We start from the raw sequence: 16,807 nt of genomic DNA, 5'->3' as shown, positions 1-16,807 counted from the left end.
GTGCACATAGACAGTTTCAGTGCTTTTAAACAAGAACAATTGAAAGACTTACCATACCTTATCACTTCTGCTTTTTTTTGGTGGAGATATTTCTCTCATCCGTGGTGATATAGAGAATTTATCTAAAAATTCAACATTAATTACAAAGCAAGCCCAAAATTAATTATATTCTACTACAGTGGTCAAAACAAATATTCCAGTTGTTCAATTTTCACTGCTCCAGATCATTTCAATATAGAAATTACCAAGGCACTTCAAACGTGAATTCAGAATTATACGATCAATCCACAATTATACAAAATTGATTGAAGAATAATGGGTATAATAGGAAGGCCCCTAGCATAAGACATTATTGTTATTTGTTACTTGTATTTGGTGTTTTTTAAGCTGTGGTAGTTGCCCAGAGCTGCTGTTGCAAGATAGAAATTGAATGAATGAATGGATGGACGGATGGATGAATGAGTAAATAAATAAGACAAAACCTGTATTCTTTCTATGTCAGAAGCCAAGATTTAAAATTTATCTCAATCTGAAATCTACCTTCAACTTCTTGAACACACAGGACTCTCCAGAAATCATTAGATTGTCTCTAATAACTTCTTGGTCAAGGTATGGAGTGAGGTGGGGATGGAGATCAAGAACAAGATGCCCCTAGAAAGACTTTGGACAATTCTACACAGCAGCCTAAGCTGCTTGTCTCCTGAGCTGCTCCCGGCTGTTTCTTAAGCTAACTCCAGAAGTCACAGTGGGTTGGCAACAGGGCCAAGTGGTGCTCAGTCTGGACTAGGGCCACCTCAGGACTTGACTTGAAGGCTTCTTGTCCTTCCCATTCTGTGCAGGACTTTTTCCTGTTACTCAGATAAAAACAGCAGAAATCTTGATTTTAAATACTGAAATGAAGAATGGTATAGTGATGCCATACCACACTTTCTGTATTTCCCTAGGGCAGGGAGTTTGGGAGATTTTCTTACTTAAAATAAACTAAAACTTAATTAGGGTTTGGTGTGGGGGTTTTTTGCTCTTCCTGCGGCAAAAAGGAGGCCAGCCATTTTGGTGACTGTGGTTGGAGGGGAAGCCTGGAGGCTGCAGAAAGCTGCTCAAGGCCAACATGCAATTTTGGAGCACCAGATCTCTCACTGTGCCTTGAAGACGGGCTTCAGGACAAGCACTGGAGTTGGAGAAAATATTTTTTTATATACGTAAAATACTTATATACTTTCTCAATGAATTCAAGCTAGTTATTTGTTGGTGAATAAAATAACAAGATGCAAAAAACAAGGGACATGTAAAAGTGCAGTAAGATAAAACATTTTAAAACATTTTAATGTTTTCTTATTGGAATGCAGTATGATAGAATGTAATTTAAGACATGCAAAGTGTGCTATACTTAGAAGCAAAGGACAATATTAGCACAACCTCAGTAGAATAGTAGGGTATATACTGGATTATATACATACATATCTCTGGTTCTGTGCATTCGCAAGTGTATTGGAACAACAAAGCAGTAAAGAAAAAGTTTGCAAAAGGTTTCAGAAGTACAGAAGATTCTTCTAAAAACGCAGTTTGAAAAATAAGCTATATCTTATTTTAAAAGTGCTTTTATGCTTTTACGGAACAGTGAAACATGTATTGCGACTAGAAATGGCAAGAAGAAATAGAACATCCAACTCTAGAAATGAATCAGAACCACTCTATGCATAATAAACTGAAAATCTGAAAGACAGCAAAAACTTGCATTTTTCTTTGTATGTACTATGCAAATAAATTCTGTAAGGCCACAGTCTTCATTGTGAATAACACTAAACTTAGTGGGGCTTACTTCTGAATATGTATTAGCAGACAAAAGTAAGGCTGCTCTATTTTCCTTTTTGTTATTAAGTCCAACAATTTGAGCCAGCAGATTTCTGGGTCTATTTTTTAATTAAAAATCCAACCAGAAACGGATAGATGTAGAGAGAGGACAGTGCTCAACCTACTGTACATCAGAAGCTCTATGGAACGCTTGTTATACAGTTCCAGGAAATATGGGTGGAAAAACTCTTTGTAAACAGCTTGGCACTGCTGTAAATACAGTATGTCAGTCTTCTTTAATGTGAAGAAAAGAGGAACAAGGTACCCTTTGGGCACTTCACTGTGAGACAAATCCCCTTCTGCCTCCACCGTGGATTGTGTGGCTGTGCATGTGTTCATGTAAGGATGAACTTTAGTTGGATTGTGTTCTGCCTAGCAAGCTTCCTGCTTGGAAACCTGGGGGAGCAAAGTCTCATATTTATTCCCACCAAGATTCTGGAATTCATTTAAATACCAACGTTTGAGTAGACCCCAAGAGAAGGTTTTGTAATAAATAGCTATCTTACCTGGTTCCAGAGTTTTGGACTTCCTCGGTTTTCTGGCTCTGCTGTAGTTTACAAGTTGAGGTTTAGGCTTTCTATTTGATTCCCTTAACCAACTAATATCTGTCTTTGTATCATCACCTCTATATTCTGTGTCTGTGTCACTAAAAAGGTGCTTGTTGTTTCTATTTGTTCTGCCCTGTAGAACAAGAAAACATCATTTTCTTTGAAAAATAAGTATTTATTGTTTTATAAGAACTTTTATGCTTTTATGGAACAGCAAAACACTTCTTCTAATTAGATATGGCAAGGAAACATCAAGTCATTTTATCTGCTAGTAGATTTTTAGGAGCAATTCCTGTTTAGTTGAATGGTCTATTAAAATATTCTAACCTATCCCATATCATGCATATAATCAAAAGCCTATGGATGTCACAGAATAGCAAACATATAGAACACATCATGCAACATGCTGGGCTTGAGGAATCCAAGGCTGGAGTTAAAATTGCTGGAAGAAACATTAACAATCTCAGATATGCAGATGATACCACTTTGATGGCTGAAAGCGAAGAGGAACTGAGGAGCCTTATGATGAAGGTGAAAGAAGAAAGTGCAAAAGCTGGCTTGCAGCTAAACCTCAAGAAAACCAAGATGATGGCAACCAGCTTGATTGATAACTGGCAAATAGAGGGAGAAAATGTAGAAGCAGTGAAAGACTTTGTATTCCTAGGTGCAAAGATTACTGCAGATGCTGACTGCAGTCAGGAAATCAGAAGATGCTTAATCCTTGGGAGAAGAGCAATGACAAATCTTGATAAAATAGTTAAGAGCAGAGACATCACACTGACAACAAAGGTCCGCATAGTTAAAGCAATGGTGTTCCCCGTAGTAACATATGGCTGTGAGAGCTGGACCATAAGGAAGGCTGAGAGAAGGAAGATCGATGCTTTTGAACTGTGGTGTTGGAGGAAAATTCTGAGAGTGCCTTGGACTGCAAGAAGACCAAACCAGTCCATCCTCCAGAAAATCAAGCCAGACTGCTCACTTGAGGGAATGGTATTAAAGGCAAAACTGAAATACTTTGGCCACATAATGAAAAGACAGGACACCCTGGAGAAGATGCTGATGCTAGGGAGAGTGGAAGGTAAAAGGAAGAGGGGCTGACCAAGGGCAAGGTGGATGGATGATATTCTAGAGGTGAAGGACTCGTCCCTGGGGGAGCTGGGGGTGTTGATGACTGACAGGAAGCTCTGGCATGGGCTGGTCCATGAAGTCACGAAGAGTCGGAAGCGACTGAACGAATAAAGAACAACAGGTCTTAATCTGCCACCAAATTCATGCTGATGCATTTTCTCAAATGTCAAGGGCAGAAGCTCTTTGGAGATTTAAACAACTTCATTAGCAAAGTATACTTGGAAATCAATGCAATTCTGTTAAAACCAGTATTCAGTGGTATATATAAATTAATTATGATTGAGATCTTAAAATCCAACTCCACTAATTTAATTAAATAAACTTTAACGGTTTTGTCTAGTTGCTACCAATGAGATTTAATCAGGACTTAACATAGCATAGATTTGAAGATAACAGTCCCAATATACAGTATGGTATTTTAAATTAAAATAGGTAAAACTCAACTAAATAAAAAATTTAAAAGGCACTAAAAAATCTCAAAGCTCTTATTTTGCAGTTTCACATTGTAGAATTGTGGCATTTCTCCCCAACACCACCACCACCTACCTATATGGCTGCCCATTCTTGCAATAGCAACTCATACAATACCGCATTAAAAACGCAACACAACCAAGCAGTAATAATAAATAGACATAATAGCAGTTACCATTACCATAAATAAACACCCATGTTATGGGCCCAAATATCCTCCCAACTCCCATGCCCAGGAAAACAGCCATGTTTTTAAATCTTTACAAAATGCCAGCAAAGTCAGGGTCAACTGGATCTCGGGGTATAACTAAGGACAGTCTGTGATTGGAAGGAGATCACACTCCTTAACCAATAGAGAATTTTATGCCAATTTAAAAGTCTTGTGGTAAAAAAAAAGTTTGTAGGTTAGAGTACAATATTGGTTATATGAAATTTTACTTTCAGTTAACAGGATTATTTCTGGTTGTGACTTATCTTTTTAGATATATATTTGGCAGGTATAGGAATAAAATATAAAAATTTCTATTCTGAGTCCAAACCTACATAAGAAAATGATAGTATTAGTAGCTCATGACAGCAGCATGAATTTATTGAAATAATATGGAAGTTAATCAGTGCGGTTAAAAGGGCATTTTATCATTTCTGTTTAATGCATTTACAAAATAGAGCTTTTACAAGATATTTGTTTTTAAAAATTGTGTTCCTTTTTTTAAAAAATACCTTCTTTTCTTGTTTCTTTTGGATTATACTTTTTCTTTCATTTTCATGAGTCCTACAATAAAAAGTATCTTATTGTAACAATCAGAATGGAAATAAAGACTTCATTTGGATTAATTTTTTGCTTACTTGCATATGTGGAAAACAGCCACTTTACATAGGTAAAGCACCTTCTACATATCATTGATTTTTTTCTCTACCATGCCAATATAAAACATATATTTAGAATCTTGCCATCATCTAATTTTATTATAACAGCTCTTATTTAAAAGTTTTTCTGCCGATAAAAAGTTTACTTACATTTTCTTTGGGAGCTCACTATTAGCTTCTAAACTAGTAAGATGAAATTCTTGGACCTAAATAAACAGCACAAGCATTACAGTTCCATTTGTAGCTGATTTTTCTGCCTCTCTGTTTGTAAATGTTTCTGACAAGTAAACAAGCATTCTTCCTATTTTTTTACAATGAAACTTGTAAACATTCTAACAAAAACTTGTAAACATTCCAACAATGAATGTTTAGACTGTTTTACAAAAGATAATTGATACTTATTTAAAATGACTTGAATATTTCATATTGTGTTTTAAAATCTTTATTTTCTTTGCAACTACCATTTGACTTTATTACTGTATGAGCAGGGCAATACAGAGGATTTTAATACTGATTAAGCTTTCAAAATAAACATACCTTAGTGTGTCAGTACTTTCTAATGGTGGGATACAAGAAACAATATCATAACTACGGAATGCAAGCATCAGAAGGGGTATTGGGTGACATCTAGCCCAATTCTAGTTCTAGATATTTCTAGTCCCGCCTTAGGCCTGAAAGCCGGCTGGGTGACCTTGGGCCAGTCCCCCTCTCTCAGCCCAAGAGCCAATCAGGCGTGGTATGAGAGTTCTAGTCCCACCTTAGGCGTGAAAGCCGGCTGGGTGACCTTGGGCCAGTCACTCTCTCTCAGTCCAAATCACCTCACAGGGTTGTTGTTGTGGGGAAGACAGGAGGAGGGAGTATTAGGTATGTTCACCGCCCTGAGTTATTTATAAAAATAATAAAGGCGGGATAAAAATAAAATAAATAATAAAATTCCCTGCTCAGTGCTCCAGCATTCCTAACAAATTGGTATCCAGCCTCTCCAGTAAAGACAAATCCACTGTATGTTGACTTACTAGTCTCTAGGTTTGTGATCTTAGCTTGCATAAGCATGCTTCAGGTAAAACTGGACTTGGCTGAACTTGTGATAACATCGACCAAAATGTACCAAAACTAACCAGAATTGCCCTTACTATTAGTAGGGAAAGCTGCATATGGCATTGGGCATGACTAATGCTGGTAACTTAGTCTATTCTTTCCTTCTTTTATTAGGAAATAAAAAGGGTTAAATGAAACCCTTGAATGACTAAAGCCATGATGGGAGGTGGATGTTAATATTTATAGGCCCATAATAATGAAATACAAGAGAGAGAAAGAGACATGTGTTTGGGATACTGAGAAAAAAGGGACGATTTAACAGATCTAAATGAACATGGCTGATCTTCCATATATGTATGGACATGAACAGTGCTAATTTAATTAAAAGGTATGTCAAAAAGCAAGAGCATTGGTGTCTTCTAGATTGCTGTGGGTACCTATGAAAATAGATGTACTTTATTGGTTGATGACAGTTGCACATTACACTGCAGTGAATGGTAATAATGGGAGAACCAGAGATGGGTTCTGAAACAAACTGGGAAACATTCTGAATAAAAGCGATCCAACAGAAAAAGTTATTCCGTGATATGAAAAATGATAAAGCTGCAGACGTGGATGGAGAATGCTGTAGGTAAATGGAAAAATACTAGAATATATAAATATAATATATAAAAACATATTATTATATTAATAAACAAATAAATATATAATAAAATAAAATAGGTATGTTTGCTGCCGAGTTGTCCAAAATATATAACAGCCAGCATAAAAATATAATAATAATAATAGTAATAATAATAATAATGTGGCTTGCTTATGAAATGGCTGTGCAACCTGTTTAAAATATTAGACAACTGGAAGGATACCATTATTGTTCCCTTGTACAAAAAGAAAGTGTGACTACCAAAACTACAGAGGGCCTGGTTTGTTAAAAATGCCTGGAAAAATGTTTGGCAGAATTCTGACTGAAGTGTTAGCAGATGGGTAGTTACAGGCGAGGACAAGTTTAACATAAGCCAACAGTAGGTGAAAGCTGCTAAAAAGTCAAATGACATTTTGGGATGAATTAACAGGAAGCATAAATTCCAGAAAATGAGAAGTAAGGTTATTGAAGAATATCTATTTATAATTATTGACATATTATGTGCTATAATTATCTTACTCCAAGCTTTATTGTAGGTTCATCAAATCCACTTAGGTTAAAGTTATAGACATCATTCCTATTAAGAGAGAGAAAAATTTGTTTAGTGTTTCTTCTTTTCATCTATCAAATGACTAAACTTATATTAGCCTGCTGTTTACTTACACCTGCTGTTCACTAGCATTAAGTACTGTAGTTTTCAAATTTCTAGTCCTTCCGTTCTGTTTTTTTTTCTAGGCATAAAAGAATAATTACAAAAGCAGATTTATAACACCACCAACACTATCCCTTTTTAGGATTTATTTATACAAACAAATAAGAGTATTTATTAAACAGGTACTGTATATCCATCCAACAGTTCCAAGTAGGGCTACTTTTAAAAGGCAATCAGCAAAAGCCAGAGAATTAGCAATTAAAATTAAGGGGAAAAATCCTGTCACATTCAAATCATGCTTCAATAAAATATTTTTTCATTATTTATTAAATTTGTACACTGCCCATATTTCAGCCTGAATGTGCAGTGGTTCCCTGAGGCCTGGAAAATATTTCAAGGGTTCCTCCAGGGTCAAAAGGTTGAGAAAGGCTGAGAAAGGCTGGCTTTAAAGAAAAAAAACCCTCTTCTGGCAGCTTTTCTATAAGAACACACACCTTACTTACTTAGCAACATCAAACAAAACACATCTTTCTTGAAATTACAGCTTTGTTTGTTGATGTTTTCCCTTGCACATAGGAGTGACTCCTGACTTAAAAAAAACAGTCAATGAACTCTAACTCCCCCACAGCAAAGTTTTGTTCTGGCAGTCATTTAGCTGTGACGAGTCTTCTCCTGCCTAATCGTGGGTTTAACTGCTGCTTTCCTCCCAGTCCCAAAGATTCCAAGCCAACAGCAACATGGACAACAGGTTTTCCAGCTGACTAAGCTGGAAAAAATTTGAAAAAAGTAATCCAGTAACAAAACACTAAACAATAGCGTAGATACAGTGATCAGATCAGACACAAGACTTGAAGCAATGCCACTATCAATAGTCACGTTTTGTTTCACACTTGAAACAAAAACCATTTATTTGATTCTGAGTTCAAACATATTTAATCTATCCTGTCTAAAAAATAAATATCTAAATCCATGTTCAGACAAGTTTGTAGAGAAAAAAAAAATACCTTATTATCGCTATCAATTTTAATTAAGGATGTGCTATAAGAAAAATGGGTAGAACATAGATCAATACCATGCTAGAAATCTTCATTTGGAAAGACAGATGTATTTAAATATCTATTAATGCGTTTAAATAGATCTTAAGTAATATCATTAAGTGATGAAACACAATATGAAATACATTACTTTCAAAGTTTTCCAGAGTAGCCAGGTTAATCTGTTGCGTAAAAAATAACAAAAAGGTGTAGGCACATAAACACACATATTACAGCACAAATGAGGTTTCATAGACTATCAAATGGTGAACCGTAGTCTGTGGTTGGCAGGGTCTGGGTTGGCTATCTCTGGCTCCCAAACGGTTCCAGTCCTTTAGGCCCAGCTCCAGGCTGTCCTCAAGCAGAGAGTCTCAGCTGCCAGCTCAGGATTCCCTCCCCTCCAGCTGCTCCAGCTGAGGCTGCTTTGATCAGGTTCCATTGGGGGAAAATCTATAAACTAGTACAGTATTGCCATAAGCAATTTTCTAATAGATGTTAATGGATAATAAAGATAGTAAGATAATTTACTTTTTTAAAATGAATTCCATATTGCATTGTTACTTTTAGTATATTTTATCAGTATTTTTAGGTAACAGAGAGAGAAGCAGCTCCAGAATCTTCACACTTCAAGTTACACAAATTACAAATTACACTACAATTAACAAAGCCAGCTGGGTGACCTTGAGCTAGTCCCTCTCTCTCAGCCCTAGAAAGAAGGCAATGGCAAACCACTTCCAAAAAACCTTGCCAAAAAAACTGCAGGGCAGTCCAGGCAGTCTCCGAGAATCGGACAGGATTAAATGGATTTTAAAAAATTATTTAAAAAATCATTTGTGACATTATACATAAACAGCAATATAACTATGTAACTGTATTACTATTATATAGAAGAACTATGTAAAAGCCTAACCTATTATTCATATACAAATATAGGTATGTGTGTGAGTGGTGTTAGGTTAGATTTCATCTAACTAGCTATCAAAGGGAAAAAATCAAAAATCAAAATCCTCATTAAAAAATACTAAAAAACAAAAACAAAGAGAAAAAAAATCACCCAAGGAATGAACCTCCCTTCCCAACTAAGCTAGAGTCAAAATAACAAAGCAAAACACTTAAATACCTAAAGTAATTCTGTCTGTCTGTCCGTCATCTATCAGCTCATGGATGGATGGACGGACACATGACAGATTGATGAAATTATGTCATTTTCTTCAGTTTTTCAAGGTTGTGATTCACTTTTTAAAAAGCCCTGCTCCACTCTGATTCCAGCTCTGCCCCAGCTCCAGCAAACCTGGTTCCTTCTCAGTTCTGCATACAGCTAAGAATCTGACCAACTCTGCTCTAGATCCAAGCCTGGAGTTGAAGCTCTGGCCTTATCTGCTGTAGTCCATGAAAGCTTATACCAGTGTGTGTGTGCGTTTGTGTGCACACGGGCATGCATATGTATCAAAAGCCTTCATAATTTATAATCTTAATTTATAATCTTAAAATGCAACCCGAATTTTCTTTTTTATTTAATTTGTATGGCCACCTATCTCACAAAGTGACTCAGGGCAGTGAATAAAATTTAAAAAATAAAAACAATTAAAATAATGCAAACATTAAAATACATCGCAGCTGAGAATAAAGAGCAGTGTAAAATAATAAGCACTTGAGAGATTTCAAAGATTATTTTGGTACCTCAAAAATGCTTGCTTTGCTTAACATTCAACACAACATTACTTTAAAATATCTAACATCATGTGACTTTCCTGAGATGGCCTTTTCTTGTATAGTACGTTCCACAGTGGTAGGTCAATAATAAACTCAATTCTGTCAGACTAAGAATCAGATCTGCTTAAATGGACTTTTTATAATGTGACTGATACCATAAATACAATATTAAAGGTTGTGAAGAAAGATACAGAATCATTAAAATTATTTTCTACTGTTTTATCATAATTTTTATTAGAAATGTTTTAAACAGATAAAGGATAAACATAGGAAAAATATTGAGAATGAAATTAAGAAAAAGAGAAAAGAAAAAGTAAAGTACATCTACTATTTTCTTCTAACGCAGAATACCTATGTATACTTCAGTGGTTTACAGAGTTACATAAAAAGAGAATATAGATACAATACCTCTTATCAGAAAACATCTGGCACAATTTTCCTGTATTTTTTATACCATCCCTTTCTTTATATCTTTTGCTGATTTTACTTATTAACATTTCTGCTGCTTCAATCATGTCTTTTGATTTTGCTTTCTGGAAAAAAAAATGAAAATTAAATACTGTGGAGTCCTTGGTGCTCTCTGAGCTTTGTTGTTTGCATGCAGACGTTTCATTACCAAACTAGGTAACATCATCAGTGCTAGAAGGGAGTGGGGTTTGCTCCATTTTTATACAGTGGCTTGCCCTGCCTGTGTTGGTGGGGGGTGGTGGTTTTCTCCTTGGTAGTTCCTTGATTAGGGTATTGTTTCCTGCTTGATTGTTTGCCTGGTGCTAATCCCTGCTTATCTGGGTGTTGGCTGCTGGAGATGTGTTCCAGTCTTTTTGTTCCCTTCTTAGCTTTTTAATTGTCTCTTTTGAATGGTGTGTAAATGTAGTTTATCTCAAGGCTGTCTACTGATGGCTGACTTGTCAGAATGCCAAGCTTCCAGGAATTTCCTAGCATTTTTGCATTTAGCTTGGTCTAGGATGCTCACAGTTTCTCAGTTGAAACTATGGTTGAGTATGTCTGTGTGTTGTAAGGTTAAGGAGTTTTCATCATGTCTTCTGACTGCTAGTTGGTGTTCATGGATGGGCTCTGCTAGTCTTCTGCCTGTCTGTCCTGCACAGTAGCTGTTACAGTCTGTACACTGTATGTTGTAGATGACTATTAAAAATTAAATACTGACTGGCATAAAATATATGTTCAAAGAAGATATTTTTTTTGCCAGAATTCATAGCAATTGGATGCATCCTCCTCTCAAAGAAACCATACAGAAAACTGTTGAAATTTGCATAAAGCATTTAAATCACATTTAAATCAAATTGCAGTTATTACACTGGTTTCAATGAAAAATTTAGCCACAGCTTTAGATAGCCATCATTCAAGTGGCATAGAAGTGTGCATCCCTGCATCAAAACAGTTTAGGTGGCTTAACTAAAAAGCTTATTTATTTATTTATTTATTTTTCAAATTTTGCCACCACCCATCTCCCCCCACAAGAGGGACTCTGGGTGGTTTACAATAAAAACAATCAATGAAAACAATAACCATAAAACATAAATACAAATACATAAAATATAAATACAACACAGCCCTCCAAAAATTTAAGCTCCAAAAGTTAAAAATGATTAAGCTGCAGGTAAACACATCCCTTTTAGAATCACACTTTTTAATTCTTTATTTGATACTATTTTACTGCTAATAACTGCCTATATTTATGAGTACAGCAGATCCAATGCAAGGAAAATTAAAGGCCTGCAGCAAAAGAACTGATTTCCTCCAAATCTGTTTCCTCCCACTCCTTTAGCCGTTTCTTCTTAATAACCAAATATTGCTGTGCTGCCACAGAAATCACTATTGACCAAATTCCTCTTCTTCAATTCTATAGTAGATTCTATTTGTTTATCCCATAATACTCAGTTCTTCAAACCTCCTTTTCTTCCCCTTTTTTTCCCTGCCAACATACAGATTCTCCTGTGACTATGTGAAGTTTTATAACTACATCTTTTTCCTAGTTTCCACTCTTTTTCAATACCATGGACTGAATCATACATCATGCTAAGCCAAATTGTAGTATTTTGGTTTTGACTTTGTGATGTGTTAACTCAGCTACTAAGTCATGTTCTGGAGCCTAGTCTAGTTAGTGAATCTGGCCTTTATGACTTATTAGTATGCCAAGATAAAACAGCAGCATTGTTCGATGTATGATCCCAGCCCATATCTCAGCAGACACCATTGTTTCCAAGGTCACTGCCTTCAGCCAACCTCTCAGCTTCATAGATTTTTTTCACTGGCATCACAATTTGGACTCTATGGCAATCAAGGTGGTAGGAAATTCCAGCAACCTCAACGGAGTATCATGACAAGGTTTCTTCCTACGCTTTTGAAGAGAGAGGTCCTTAGTCTCCTATGGCACTTGAATTGACCTTTAATGCTATTTTGCACTAATACAAATCAATTAATGAGAAAATGTTGAAGTAACCAGGGGTTACCTAATGCATCAATAATATGCTAAACACTTAATAAACTAAAAGCAATTGCTATTTTGATTTACAACTAGAAGAGCAATGCTGGAGCTGTTTTACCTTTTCATAATTTATTTGATCAGTTTTCTTATTAGCAGTCCCTTTTTCAGGAGAAGATACATTCAATCTAATATCATTATCATTCATTTCAGGGATTGATTTTGAGTGCCTTGAATTTATTAGAGAACTATTATTCTTTCTGGTGGCAGGAAGCGATATTTCAGATGTATTGGAAACACACTTTCTGCTTTTACTTTTTGGTATTTTCTCATCCAAATGCTTAAAACTGGTTTGTGAATCTGCACTGTTTATCTTGGCATTTTCTGTTGGTATTTTATTGGTTTCACTGTGTTGCTCCTCTATGACTTCTCCACTGCAACGTTGTTTATTTCTTAGCTCTGAAGAAGTCATTCCAAATATTGAAGAAAACGCTTTTTGCTTAGCAGTTCTGTCACTTAGATTAGGAGCTAACAGAAAACAAGAACAAAGTTTTAAATTAAACAAAGTTATAAAGTACCATACCTATCCAAAAGGAAGTCAACTCTGAATTTCATGTTTTTTACACACACAAAAATTCTATACAATGTACAGCTTCTCCAGCCTGTCAACTTAGGGCTGCCAACTCCAGGTAAAACCACTCCTGGAGATTTCCCCCAAACCCAATATGTTTGCACATACTTCACACTTTTATATGTGTGACATAGATGTGTGAATATATAGATACTGGTTTGAAGCCACATTCACAAAAAAGCAGTTCTAGGACAAATTAATAAATTGATATTAGTTGAATTAATAACTACTACTTAAAATTAATTGCCTGTAAAATAAGGCATCCAATCTCTAAAATTAATTGATCTCCTATCTGCACACCATTGTGTCTCTCATTCACAAGCCAGTCTTTCTTCCTCTTTTCAGAGGGGAGGAGGAGGAGGAGGAGATGGAGATGATGATGGGCTAGGAAGAAGAAATCCAGATTGTAGTCTACCCTCAGCTATGGGTGCATGTGAGCCAGTCATTCTCTCTCAGCCCAACCTACCTCACAGGGATGCTATGGGGGAAATAGGTCTTGTACTGCACTTAGATATGAGTGCATACCAAATACAAATAGTAAACACTAAGAAAAAAAAGGAGAACAGGATGTGGGTGGGATGAGGGGAAGGGCAGAAAAGCTAAAGTGGGGAACAGAACTAGATGGAGATGAGGGGATGGACATGAGGCAAGGAAAAGATATTAATGGGCAATAAAGGGAAAGAAGGAGAAAGGAGAGAAGCCCTGTGCGTGGTTGACCGAAAGAATTAAAAGTCTCCCACTTGGGCAGCTGGGATGAGTCCTCTCCCAAAATCATGCTGGTACTGTAACTTTGTTGCTGAAAGCATGGACGTTCTTTAATATTAAACTCCCCCAGACTGACTCTAGAAGAGGGGCTCATCTTCTCTGCTTAAGTGTTGACTTTTAATTTTTTTGTAATACCTGAAGAGGCCTAAAGTGTTTGTCTTGTACATGTAGAGGGTGAGTCTCAGCAGTGAGGGAGGAGAAAGGGAGAGGGAAAAGCATGGACAATCATAGACAATCATGGACACCACACCATACTTCAAGAGTCCTCACTGACAATGAGACGAAAGTGGCTTCCCCTTTCAACAGTATCTGCTTTTTTTCAAATACAGTAATATCTTCCTCTCGAAGAGAGTATTTGTAGCTCAGGGTTGAACTGTGGAGTCTTTGGTGCTCTCTGAAAGTATGGTTGAGTCTGTCCATGTGTTGTGAGATTAAGGAGTTTTCAGTGTCTTCTGACTGCCCAATCAAGGAACTCCCAAGGAGAAAACTACACCCCCACCAATACAAGCAGGGCAAGCCACTGTATATAAACAGGCAGCAAACCCCACTCCCTTTTCACACTGAAGATGTTGCCTAGTCTGGCAATGAAACGTCTGCAAGAAAACAACAAGGCTCAGAGAGCAGCAAGGACTCCACAGTATCTTCCCCTTTTCTGCTATTAGAAGACAACCAACACACACTCAGTTTAAAGGTAACGATTTTCAGGAAAAATGCCATCTTTCTTTGGATAAAGATGAAAATAAAACTAATGTAACTTTGATATTACTTTTTATATAAATAAAGACTTAACCTTGATGTGCTATACTTTCTGATGCAGTAACCTTCTTCTGACATTGAGTTATTATTGTTTCAGGTATCCAGCATTTTGTTTTTTTCTGAGTTTTAATTTCAGCAAGAGAACTGTTGGAAAGGCCAGGTAATCTAAAAAACACATTTGTTTTAGCAACTGCTTAATATGTTTATAATTTCACTTATATGATTATTCCAAATATAAAATGCATTCTGTTTAAGGAAAGTAGCCCAAACAGTAAAACTACTTGAATATATTTATCCAAATGTCTTTCCCCACACAAAGGCACCAGGGTTAATTACAGTTTTCCCAATATTTACTGCAATGCTAATTCGTATTTCTTGATATTTACTTTTGTTTTATTTAATCAAAGTTGTCACTCTGCTGAATACTGAGCTACTGTTTATCATCTTTCTGCATTCAAATTACTGACTAATCAGCTTAATACTGATCTATACAAAGTTGCTTCCCTGCATTTTGTAAATGTTCTAAAATTCAACCTTCCTTACAAGTATCCTAATAGTATGCTATCAAGAGTAATGATTTTTGTAAATCATCTGACAAATGAATAGAGATATACGTGGACAAACACCTGGATTCTGGGAACGTGTTTCGGGGGAAATGGGCTGAGCAATGATTGGCTGAAGGTACTGTCCGCAAGCTCTGTGCATGCAAGTGTAAAGATAACCATACCAAACAAATTTTAAACCTTCAGGTAGTATAACAATGTGGGGAAAAACTGAAATAGATTTAAAGTGCATTGGGAATAATTTATGGATGGAATGAATGGTAGTGTGGTAGAGCTCTTAAACTAAATAAATGGAAATAGGAAAAATAGGTTAAAAAGGCATATATTAAAGCTAATAACCTAAGTAGGCAGCGTTTGGAGCTTTGAACTTTGCCATCATGGAATGGCAGAATTAAAATGAAGGAAAGGAGTATTTCTCTATCTCCAGGAGTTAATCAATGAAACTACCCATTCAAAGGGCAGCAACAGAAAAGTCAGGCTCTCAGGGTCCTTGGTGATAACAAACCCTCCCTGCTAGAGTTTACTGGATAGCAGAAACTGCTGGGAAAAGATGGTCCTGCAAGTATCCAGGTCCCAAATCTGGTGTTTGGAGTTCACTAAGCTTTATGTCATATACTAAATATTAGTATACTTTATTTAACTCTAAAACAAGAAATAAAGAAGAAATAAGCTGGTAAATACTGTTTTCCAGTCCTATGCAGGAACAACTAAAAAGCTGAAAATCCCTCCTTTCTAATGTCCGTGCAGATACTAGTTGAGAAATCAGGAGTAAGATAAGAAATTATTTGTTGTATTCCTAAAGTTTATATGTGGAAAATCTCTTCCGACATGAAACTAGGGCAGAATTTATTGCCCAAATTAGCCATATTAGCATATATATTTTTTATCTATAATTATTTGTAGTACTTACAATAGTTTGTCACTTTTGCATACTGGTGGTTGGGAATCAGGAACAATTTCACTTAATTCATCTACGTGAAACATATATATCCAATTAGATATGAAATGCAATCCTAATTAAGATTTTCTGTACCAACATGAAAACTATTTTAAAGCATGACTAGCGAAATATGTTGAGCTTTTTACCTAATTTTTGCTTTCCATTAATATCTACATCTTCCTCACTGTGAATCATATTTTTCATTTTCTCAACTGGAATTTGCTATATGTAAACATAATAAGAAATTATAACTATTATTAAGATGTATATTGATTTATTTACATTCTTTTCTCCTCCAAATAGGTCAAGTACAAGATATGAAAAACCTCCCTGATTAAAAGTCAATGCAACATTTTCTAATAACAATTTCAAAATTATTTAAAACTGTAGGAGAGAGGTATATGACAATATTGCTGAGAAACGATTTTCTGTGTTGCTTTTCATTCACCCTCAGAAAAAATAAAGTTCCAGCTAACATTGCACATGGTAAATTGCCATACTAACTGCAACATCAAAATTAATTTGATATAAGCATCTGTTGGAAGATTAATCTGTCCTCTTAATATTTTCCCATATACAGCTTGCATTTTCTCCTCTTGCAGTTATTCTACTTCACTTTTGTTTCTTTCACTACTTTCCTTTTTAAATGATTATTTTTTTCCTGAGATCCACTTTTGACATTACCAAAAAGGTCTGCCTCAGATTCAGAACTTTTCATCTCCCTTGTATACTTCATTAATTCTCAGTTAAAATAAAGCCTACTA

General features: G+C 35.8%; 1 protein-coding gene across 1 annotated transcript in view; it reads right to left on the bottom strand.

Moving 5' to 3' along the window:
- Nucleotides 1-16,807, bottom strand: part of SYCP2 (synaptonemal complex protein 2) — a 54,660-nt gene that overhangs the window by 21,238 nt on the left and 16,615 nt on the right. Inside the window, exons 16-27 of the mRNA XM_063298844.1 lie at nucleotides 16,190-16,265; nucleotides 16,014-16,074; nucleotides 14,585-14,705; nucleotides 12,510-12,971; nucleotides 10,354-10,478; nucleotides 8,203-8,236; nucleotides 7,210-7,277; nucleotides 7,066-7,123; nucleotides 5,016-5,071; nucleotides 4,719-4,770; nucleotides 2,358-2,532; nucleotides 58-122 (exon numbers count right to left, since the gene is read on the bottom strand). Coding sequence (XP_063154914.1) covers nucleotides 58-122; nucleotides 2,358-2,532; nucleotides 4,719-4,770; nucleotides 5,016-5,071; nucleotides 7,066-7,123; nucleotides 7,210-7,277; nucleotides 8,203-8,236; nucleotides 10,354-10,478; nucleotides 12,510-12,971; nucleotides 14,585-14,705; nucleotides 16,014-16,074; nucleotides 16,190-16,265 — 1,353 coding nt within the window. The remainder of the gene's footprint in view (nucleotides 1-57; nucleotides 123-2,357; nucleotides 2,533-4,718; nucleotides 4,771-5,015; nucleotides 5,072-7,065; nucleotides 7,124-7,209; nucleotides 7,278-8,202; nucleotides 8,237-10,353; nucleotides 10,479-12,509; nucleotides 12,972-14,584; nucleotides 14,706-16,013; nucleotides 16,075-16,189; nucleotides 16,266-16,807) is intronic.

Source organism: Candoia aspera, chromosome 3, assembly GCF_035149785.1.
Source record: "Candoia aspera isolate rCanAsp1 chromosome 3, rCanAsp1.hap2, whole genome shotgun sequence".
Taxonomy (NCBI): Eukaryota; Metazoa; Chordata; class Lepidosauria; order Squamata; family Boidae; genus Candoia; species Candoia aspera.
This window is presented reverse-complemented; position numbering and strand designations above follow the sequence as displayed.